At 31.0% G+C, this 10,763-nt stretch overlaps 2 protein-coding genes across 2 annotated transcripts in view; both read right to left on the bottom strand.

The window, feature by feature from the left end:
* Positions 1-2,460, bottom strand: part of LOC111030745 (uncharacterized family 31 glucosidase KIAA1161-like) — a 5,247-nt gene extending 2,787 nt beyond the window's left edge. The window contains exons 1-4 of the mRNA XM_022310409.1: positions 2,322-2,460; positions 1,356-1,457; positions 944-1,251; positions 321-777 (exon numbers count right to left, since the gene is read on the bottom strand). Of these exons, the coding sequence (XP_022166101.1) occupies positions 321-777; positions 944-1,251; positions 1,356-1,457; positions 2,322-2,358 (904 nt within the window). The 5' untranslated portion in view covers positions 2,359-2,460. The remainder of the gene's footprint in view (positions 1-320; positions 778-943; positions 1,252-1,355; positions 1,458-2,321) is intronic.
* A 4,108-nt stretch (positions 2,461-6,568) lies between these two features.
* On the bottom strand, positions 6,569-10,763 carry LOC111030753 (uncharacterized family 31 glucosidase KIAA1161-like). The gene is made up of 8 exons (XM_022310418.1): positions 10,644-10,763; positions 9,985-10,086; positions 9,565-9,872; positions 8,751-9,207; positions 7,977-8,235; positions 7,216-7,597; positions 6,969-7,125; positions 6,569-6,884 (listed from the first exon to the last, which is right to left on the bottom strand). The coding sequence occupies exons 1-8, from the start codon at positions 10,690-10,692 to the stop codon at positions 6,670-6,672; spliced, it is 1,929 nt and encodes a 642-aa protein (XP_022166110.1). The 5' UTR covers positions 10,693-10,763; the 3' UTR covers positions 6,569-6,669.

Raw genomic sequence — 10,763 nt, 5'->3', positions numbered from 1 at the left:
GTCCAAACTAAGATGACAGACTATTTTAAATAAAGTATAAATATGTATAGTATAAAAATTAAATTATATTTAATAAGTATGTATAATAATAATAATAATAATTTAATATAATACGTAAATATATATAAAATAATGTAAAAATAATGATATGTTTGATAAATAATTAAAATTTTGTTTTTTTTTAAACCCTCTCTATTACGAAAACTCTCTATAACGAAAGAAATCTCTTGGTCCCTTCAGATTCGTTATAAAGAGTTTTGACTGTATATAAATTAAAGCAAATTAAACGAAATATGTACGGTAAATTATTTGATACTCACTCAGGTCCTTTACGAGTCCTGATATGTTCTCAAATCTTGATGTATTAAATTCTGCACTGCCGTAGCAAGTCTCCCAGTTGTCATCGATTTCTAGTGTACCTATGGGAAATCCATGATCGATGATCTCTCGAGCAAAATTTCGAACTATGGACGTGTCTATATCAACCTTATATCTAGCCCAAGTGGACCATATTGGATACTTTATTACGTATGGATCAGGTATTGACGACGGCATACCAAGGAAATCTTTAATAGCTCTTTCGTGCGCTACTCGAGCGTTTTTGTATTTACATACTCGATATTGCATGGTATTTCTAACTTTTCGATAGGGATCTACAACTTTAGCCGTAAAACACATTTTACCAGGTCGTGGACCATTTATATCTAGAAATAGAGCGACAGACTCGTCAATGTGAATATAAAATCCGTCCGAGTTGAAAAAATATGACTCAACGACCTAAAACAAATAAAATAAAAATATATCTTTTATCATATTTAGTCCATTCGGTAGCTACTTTAGATCATTACTATGCGAAAAATAAGAAAAACATATATGACTTATAATCATGATAAATATTAAATAATAATTTATTTACCTTAAATAGTTATAATTTAATACTCACTGCTTGACTGTCTACATTTCTTGTTACAAATGGCTTATCCGTTAAGTTAAGTTTATTCAGTGGCCAATACTGATAAGTCGTTTCCGCTCCACCGTACCAAGAACTGTCCCCCAAATCGACACAAAACTGCAAAACATCATTCATCGATTGAGCTACTTGCTCATAATTCTGGCATTCTTGCTTCTCTGATGGTGAAAAATAACGCAAATAGTTTTCATTGCTTCTTGTGTTTGTTGTACAAATACTCAGATCTTTATCAATACAATCTTCATAGAAATTAAACCTCAGGTTTTTTTCAGTGGTTAATTCTAAAATAAAATATATTCATACAATGATAAATAACTTGTGTTCATCAAGCATAGAATAAATTATTGTAATTAAAAGTAATTATTTTATAATATTCAGTAATTACTTCCATGTTCAACTTGCAATTTATTTTCACTATCTGAGAATAAAACAATATGCTTTGACCCCAGACACACTGATGAAAATGTCAATGTAATCAAATAGAATACTAAAAATGAAAAAAAAGTATTTAAAAATATTATGATCATATTTATTACTTAAATTATACAAATTAAAATGCTTAATACATGATAATATTATGCTTAAATTTAAGTTGTAAAAATTGTTACATAATATGCTTATGTTTACCTACTCGTATGTTATTAACTGAATAATTATTAATTATTAAAATGTAATACAACCATACAAGTAATTGTATGGCAGTAGTTTGCATTTGTTTATCATAATAAATACGTCTAATTATTACTATTAAAAAGTTTTTGATTAAAAATAATTAGATAGTATTTATCTCGAACATTTTTGTAATAATTATTGCAAATAAAAAAATGAATTTTTCCATTTAGCTCCTTTTATAAATTTAAAATATAAAATATTATATCGTAATTATTTAATTTAAGTTAAAAATATATTTACTTGAAATACGTTAATATAGTGTGTCTATTCAGAGCCTTACTTTCTATTTTTAAAGTATTAAATTGGTATTAGAAATTTAATGAGAAATAAATTTGAATTACTCAAATGAGATAATAAGTAGGTACCTACTGAGAACTAATGAATTGCTGTAAAATGTCAATCACGTTAAGTGCCAAATTCTAAGGGAATATCGTCACTAAAAAAATAAAAAATACTGGATATTGTAGGAATTTATATGTATTATATATTATACGTTAATGTTAGGTACCTAACTCGTAACCTAAGGATTATAAAAAAATTTCCTTTGACATTTCAATTGTATAATAAAATGTAAATAGTTGCATAAATAAACAGCTATGTATAGATCTATTAGAGCTTATTCAAACCCAATATTAAAATAATTATTTTTATAAAATACGTAATATTATTATATAATTACCCAACAAGTTTGTCATATTTCTCCGTTTCAATAGCATCGTAATGGTGGTGCTAACGGAGCATAGGATAATAATTTTAAAATAAGGTTTCTTCAGTCAAGTTGTGTTGATTATAAAATGTTTATAGTTTAAGTATTGTATTATATAATTTATAGTAAAATTGAATTTGTGATAAATTGATGAGTTCAATAATACTACGAAAATATATATACGTCATAATAGATTACCTATATATTATATTTTATTCGTACACAAGATTCTTCATTCAATTATTGAAATGTTGAAGTATTTTGTTTACTTGTGTGTTAATCATTAAAGTTGCATAACTAAAGAGTTAAATGCACTAGATTGTGAAACAAAAAAAAAGGAATAAACAGGAAATGGTGGCTGAACGGCAGACAGTCACTGTACTTCACACATTTTAACACACAAACAAATAAGTCTTACGCTCTTCTATAGAGTAATAAATTATAATAAAAAGTGTATAATTATTTTTTTTCATTTCAAACGTTTTATGATAAGCCCCTACATTTGAAAAATTAGAATTATAAGCAGAAACTTGTCTGCAATGTGATATGACTGTCAACATGTAAAATTAAAATGTAATTCGTTACTTCCGCGTTAATTAAAAATCAATCGAGTACTGTAGAGTACCCACTTTTGCACCTTTTTAACACTGTTTATAAGATAACTGATCATTAATAATTGTTCATTTTATTTTCGATAATATTTTAAGTCAACAATTCACACCAAACATTACCTGAAATATTATTTAATAAGAAAACGGAATCGATTGAAATATGTAATAAAATAAAATAAATTACATTAACTTCTCAAACATAAAATGTGATTCTTTAATACATAGCGTTAATTAAAAATCAATTAAGTTAAGTTAGTAGTTATAAATTAACAAAAAACAAAACATACCTAGACAAGTTACAAAGTTAAAAAAAAATTATAATTTTGTTCACCTAGGTAACTTCAAATTTTAAACTCGATTATGACCAGCCTGGGAATTTGTTCAATAGTGATCAATAATTGTGTAAAAAGTTTGCAGATTTGAAATCTTGACTTCAACAATCTAAATCGCTTAACAATGTGGTATAATTCTGATAACCTGCTAGGTTTTATTGATCAAAACAATTTATAAACAGTGATTTTTTTTTTTGTAACTATCTGCTTCTAAGTAGCTGACTAAAATCTATCTATACTGGCCACAATACAAACCAAAAAAGACAATGCTTCTAATGTTTAATATTCGCAGTACAAACAGATTGTTGTAATAGTTCGTTAGTTTATGTTTAGCGACATATGTACCGCGGCACATGTACCTAGAGTCCTAGACACTTCAAGAAAAAGAACGGTTACTAAGTTTGATTCTTTACATTTTTGTGATACTAAATGGCACAGAAGATGAACGAAAAGTCGTTGGACAATGCCAATGAGCAACGGTCCGTGATGGTTGACTCGCTGCAAGATTTGGCATTCGATGGTGGGATGACGAAGGTCGGTTCCCAGTTGCGGCGTGCCACGTCATCACCGGAGCTCAGGACTGAATCGCCAACTTTTCATCACGTCGTAGCAGAGACCGACCCGTCGCCCGTGCCAACCTATCACGAGACTGCAGAGTTGGACGGCGCCGACGTGGCCATTTCAACATTCTTGGAACTTGATCACCGCTATTTATTCATCGAAGCGCTGGACTTGGCTGTAGACCGGAGAATCAAAGCTGTCTCCGAGTCACCACTACGACGCACACTAGCTAGAAATTTCCAGTCGTCGCCGGAGCTAAGGCTTCTGTCTCCGGTATATGGCGGATTGAATACCGTCCCGTGCGTGTCAGAAGAAGTCCCAAGTAAAGCAACACGAAGATCGCTCTGGAAGAGGTCCAAAAAATGCTTGTGGAAATCATTAGTGAATGTTGCTCGCAGAATATGTTTCTGCCGTAGTTTTGAAGACGTGGAGTAATTTCATCAACTTTCACCTTCACCCCACACTCATGTATTACCAGCTACCACAATCAACCACCCGCCAACCTGTAGTATTTGGCGTACCATTAGACGTGTCAGGCCGGTCGAAACGCACCACCTACTGTGATACGTCCTACTCCGTTTGTCAAGTTTATCGTCTTACAAGTCGACGTCTTATGACGTTCTATTCTGGTACTGCAAAAACTGCAGGTTGGCGGCGGCTGACCGTGGTAACTATAGTAACTGGTAACACGAGCGTGAAGGGAGAATTTTGTTTTCCATGTCTACAAAATAAACAAATTATGCATGCAGCATTCAGCAAGCTCTTTCACACATTTTTTTAACTTCTTCAACACTAGCAATTTTTCGCGGAATTTCTGTTGGCACCGGCAGAACAGCCTTCACTCAGCTTTACACTGCAGGTGAGAGATCCTTAGCTCTGGTGACAACTGGAATAACTGCAAGTTCGTTCCGTAACAGTGACACCTCATATTACATCTGTAATTTTTCGATCCACGGCCCAATCCTAGTGCATCGAGCGGTGGTAAGGTTGCAAGGATTTCGGCTTGTCAGTTTGGATGCCATCCTTATCTCTACAATCAAGTGAAAGAATGAGGCACTAGTCGACCTTTACTACACCGCCCGGTGAGACAATTCTAAGCTCTGTCGATGACTGTGTACACTTGGAACGTCCACGCCGCCACGGTGACCTGACAGCCGTGATCATCAACTGTCGAATATCTATCGTGCAACTCAAGAACGACCATTTTTTGGAGTACCATTGAGCGTGCCAGGCCGATTGAAACACGCCTCACCTGTTGTGTTCGCAACATCCTTCTCCGTTTGACAACTTCGTCTTTCTGCAAATTCTATGTTTTTCGTCGACTCCGTTTGACAAAATTGTCATTCTGCTAGTCCGACAAGTGATGAATAGTTATTGTTGTGATATTGGACGTGCCAGGTCAGTCGGAACACGCCGCTTGTTGTTTGCCGGAAAATTGTTTCGGCTCTGTTTGTCAAGTTTGTCCATTCTGTGACCCCAAAGTTTTTCGTAGTTTGAGGTAGAAGGAAATCATATTTTTTTATGCCAAAAATACAAGAGTTGAATCATTTATATATTATAATTTATTAATTTATAAAATAAAACTGTTGAATAATCAATTTATAATTTTGTTATTTTGTTTATTTAAAATTTTAAAAAAAACAATGACCATTTCAGATGAGACTGGTGAGAGAGAGATCCAACGTGATGAAGATTAAATTGCATCACATTTTTATATTATTGACAAGACAATATTATGTGCAAGTATAACATTATGGTTATCGTCTCAAGGACTACTCTACTTGATTTTAAAAAACATTTCGGTCTTATATTGTATGAAAAAATTAGTATCTATAAATAAATTCGATATTCCAAACTCAAGTTTAGTTGTTCAGTTTAAGTAAATAAGTATTTTACATTTCAGAACTACATCGATGTACCATGATTTAAGTTACAAATTATTCGGTAGTATAATATAATTATGTTGTATTAGGTATATAGGAAAAAATGTGTTAAGTAAAAATAATATTGCTATTATTAGGTATTTTATTTAAACTTTACTTTTAAACGCTATGTCTAATCTTGGTTGACTAATCAATAAACAGCCGAATCTATGATAGCTATGGGACTTGTTATTTTCATGGCAGTTTCGAATAACATGTATAGGAGTGCTCTAAAGATTTTAGAAAATCCTCATTTTAAAGATAGTCTCACTTAGTTATTTTGTTTCGAAAAATGGAAATCTTATATATATTATTTAATTTATAGGTATTAGGTATATAAATATAAATTTTTGTGTTCAGGTAAATCAAAAATATGTGCGAAAATCAAGAAGTGGCAATTCATAAAAGTATTCATTGTAATTGTATTCATTAAAGGTTTGTATTATATAGTTCGACTGAAACCAAACAGAAAACGATAGAAAGATAGACTGGGTAAATTAAACTTGAGCGGAGTAGGTTATAAATTATAGTAATTAATATTGGAAAGTAAGAACTCAATATTTATTTTAAACCGCAAGTATGGTATTCCTTGGAAACTAATATAAAATGATTGTAAAAAGAATCATAAAAGATCCACCCCAAAACTAAATGTTATTTAAACAAAGTATACCTTTAAATACATGTGAAAATATTTTAAAATAATAATTTAAGTCATAACAATGTAAATAAAACAGGAGATGATATTATGTACTATGTGAGTTTGAGAGAGTTGTTAAGAATCAATTTTATAACAATTATTTATAAAAACTCTTATTTTATTCGATTTGCATTTGTACATACAACAATTTATGAATTTATACAAAAATTATTAAAAATAATATTGTTGGAAAATTGATTAGGACATATTGTGTTGACCACCTGTAACTCTGGTAAACCACGGAAGAACATTGAGCTTGGCAGGGTAGTTGCGCAACCACTTCCTTCCTTTAATGAGTTGTGAATTCGGATGGTTCTCGTCCCTCCAAATTCCAGAAGGCAAGTAAACATCTCGTGATGTAGCACCTTCAACAATGACCGGGGCAACAAGTATTTTTTCACCCAAAAGGAATTCTGCAAAATGTAAGTTAAAAATTGAATTTTTAACATTATTTAGAGCAAAATATAGTTTCTGAATTCTGGAGTTTATTTTCATACCGTCGTTAATTGTCTGTGCGACTTGGTCATTTGGGTCGATCCACCAGACTGGAGGATTCAGTGGACTACCCTTACTGACACTTCTTCTCATTAGATCGATAATGGTGTCTGTATAATTAGCACGGAGATTCAATAAATTTCTGCAAATATCTACAGTCTGTAAAAGCAAAAGTTTCAACGATAATATACATTATTTATGAGTAAATTTGTTTAATATCTAATTTTAAAACTTGTTAAACATAGTTACCTGTTGGTCGAAATCCCAAGGTGTGTACGAGAACTGTACGACAGGCATGAATACATTTGCTTGCATCCATCTAATGTACATCTCTTTGGAAGGGGGTAAGTTATCGTAACCATTTCCACCTACCATATCAGGTAACACAAACGGGTATCCGATCATATTCAATTGTATCAAAGATGTTATTAATGTGGGTAGTCCAAGTTCGAAATCCCATCGAGAATTACGATCCATCATTCTTAAAAGACGACCGAATTCTTGACATTTTCTGGATGATCTATACTCAATACCACCACCAAAAGATGCAATAGTCTTAATATATGCGTATACGATGTTATCAGGGTAGTACGTCAGATCATTATCGTGAAATACTGGAAGTTGCGGACTCCTGAGTAAAAGTAAAAAATAAATAATTCTTGGTAATTTATATTATGATTGATAAATGCAACAAACTAACTATTGGCTGTAAATTGTATAGAAGTTTATATGTACCTATATAAAATATGGTTATATAGAACGAGAATAAAAATATAATTTTAATTTTTTTTACACTTTGATATTTATCTATTGTGTAAATTAGTCTTTGGTATACAAACTATGAAAGTAAGTAGAAATAAAAATTTAAGCACAAGTATACAACAGCAGGTTTAAATATCAATGCTAAATGTTTTATAATATGTTTTAAATAATAGTTAGTTTTATAGTGTCCATCTCCAAACTACTCTTGAGTTACATTACAATATTGTTTAACATAAGCATAAACATACCAACTGGTTTCACCTGCATCGAACTTCAAAGTATCAATACCAGATGTCGCAAGTAAATTACGTAGGGAATTAGACCACCATGAAGCGGCTTCGGGATTCGTGAAGTCTATATAAGAGCCATTTCCATTCCACCACGTAGTATTAACTGTGCCCGATGTACTTTTCACAAAGTAACCCTTCTGTACTGCAGTCTCGTGAGAAGGACATTCCAAATTTATGAATGGATGTGTCCACAAAGATGTCTTGAAACCATTTGATTCTATAAAGTAATTGTTATGGCATAAAACAGTTGAACAGATATTCAGTTAGTGTCTAAAATACGCAAACCGGAAGATTTTTCTAGAAGATAGAAAACAAGATAATGTAAAACTTAATGTATGTGAACAATTTAATACTAATTATAATATTGTATAAAATAACATTATTATTTATTTTTTAGTCAAGCACAACGTGATTAAATATAAGCATTAGAAAATGGTTTGGTTTGTGTTGCCGTAGATCAAAATCGTACCGAAAAAAACTATTATTGGACTGAACTAATTTTTTTTTTTTTGGTTACCTATCCACTATTAATTTTGCTTTTAAGTTCGAATGGATATTTTTCCAAAATAATGAATCTCTAATTCTACCTAAATATAAAAAATATAATAGTAATAACTATAATAACTACATGGCACCTCTAACAGTAGATGTGTACAAGTATATAAATACTTAAAATACTATAAATAAAAACAAATTATTCGTATTCTTAATAATAAATCATTTGATACTTACTTATGTCATTAATGAGTCCTTTTATGTTCTCAAATCTTGTTGTATTAAATTCTGCACTACCGTAGCAAATCTCCCATTTATCATCGATTTCAAGTGTACCTTTGGGAAATCCATGATCGGCTATTTCTCCAGCAAACTTTCGAATAGTGTTCGTGTCTACATCGGCTTTATATCTAGCCCAAGTGGACCATATTGGATACTTTATTACGTATGGATCAGGTATTGACGAAGGCATACCAAGGAAATCTTGAATAGCTCTTTCATGTGCTACTCGAGCGTTCTTGTATTTGCATACTTGATACCGCATGATATTTCTAACTTTTCTATATGGAGCAACAACTTTAGCACTAAAACACATTTGACCGGGTCGTGGACCATTTATATCTAGAAACAGAGCCACCGACTCATCAATGTGGATAGAATATCCGTCCGAATTGAAGAAATAAGATTCGACGACCTGTAATAAAATGCAATATTTGTATATATTAATATATATATATTTGTTATAATATTAAGTCCATTAATACCTAGCTGCTTTAAACAAACACACTGAGTGAAAAAATAAGAAAAACTATTGACTTATGATATGAATTATAGAATTTAGTTTAAATATATACATTATAATTACCTATAGTAATCATTTCAAGATTGGCAAAATATTGCCAAATTATAGCTTAAAATGTAAGTAAAAGTTAATTAAGAAATCCTGTTACACATTGTTTATATTTTAAATGCAGACAAGCTTAGTCCAATTCTAGATAAATGTTAATATTACTTACAGAATACACTTAAATGGTTATTATTTAATACTCACTGCTTGGCAGTCTGCTTCTCTAGACACATATGCCTTATCCGTCCAGTCAAGTTTATTCAGTGGCCAATGTTGATAAATCGTTTCGGCCCCACCATACCAGGAACTGTTCCCCATATCGACACAAAATTGCAAGACATCATTCATCGACTGCATCACTTGCTCGTAATTCTGACATTCTTGTTTCTCTGATCGTGAAAAGTAACGCAAATAGTTTTCATTGCCTTTTGTTTTTGGTGCACAGACACTCAGATCTTTATCAATACAATCTTCAGAGAAGTTAAGCTTAAGGCTATTTTCAGTGGTTATTTCTAAAAAGAATACATATTATTTATACAACAATAAATACAATTTTTAAAAAAATCACATATTATAATAATAAATAATTATAGTTAAATATTATCTATTATATTTAGTACTTACTCCCATATTCCACTAGCAAATTGTTTTCATTATCCGAGAACAAAACAATATGCTTTGACGCCAAACACACTGACGAAAATGTCAATGCAATCAAATAAAACACTAAAAATGAAAAAAAACTAACCATTATAAGTGTCTAAAATGTTATTTAATTACAGCACAGTATACCAAACTTATAAGGGATCCTAATTTATTTACAAATTATTCAGAACATTAATTTCTAAGTTTAAAATTCATTAAGTACCTATGAAATTGGCTTCCGGAGTACAATAAAATAAACTTTAACTATTCAGATGTTAATAAATAATAATAATAATAATAATAATAGTTAAAAATAGAACAATTTTCAATTTACTTTCCGGGCCAAGTACAGAGAGTATATGTCACTAAACAAATCAAACATTTTGAATAGGTAGCTTTTGTAGGAATTTACGTACCTACACATTTAAATTAATCATATTACTATATACTATGTAATAATTAAGTAATAGGAATAAATAGTTAAAATAGACACACTTCGTACATAGAAAGTTTTAAGCGTTAACTGTTAAGGTTACCTATATAAAAAATGCTAATAACATTTTTTAATTGAATGAAATTAAATATTCGTTTAAAAATTAAAACTAACTACCGATTTTTATAAAATATATTTTAGGTACCCAAGGAATTTGTCATATTTCTCCGTTTGAATGCCGAAGTATACGTCATGGTGGCGGCGTTGGTGTAATACTGGATCACTGGCTATTGCATGTATTATCGTAGCTGCTGCGAATGAGTTC

The sequence above is a fragment of the Myzus persicae genome, unplaced genomic scaffold (assembly GCF_001856785.1).
Source record: "Myzus persicae strain clone G006 unplaced genomic scaffold, MPER_G0061.0, whole genome shotgun sequence".
NCBI classification, from domain to species: domain Eukaryota; kingdom Metazoa; phylum Arthropoda; class Insecta; order Hemiptera; family Aphididae; genus Myzus; species Myzus persicae.
This window is presented reverse-complemented; position numbering and strand designations above follow the sequence as displayed.

Excerpts from the sequence above, each read along its gene's own strand:
- LOC111030753 (XM_022310418.1), bottom strand. The coding sequence starts at position 10,692 with ATGACGTATACTTCGGCATTCAAACGGAGAAATATGACAAATTCCTTG. Across the intron at positions 7,598-7,976 it reads GATGCAGGTGAAACCAGTTG|GAGTCCGCAACTTCCAGTAT; the intron begins GTATGTTTATGC and ends ACTTTTACTCAG. Across the intron at positions 6,885-6,968 it reads CGCACAGACAATTAACGACG|AATTCCTTTTGGGTGAAAAA; the intron begins GTATGAAAATAA and ends TACATTTTGCAG.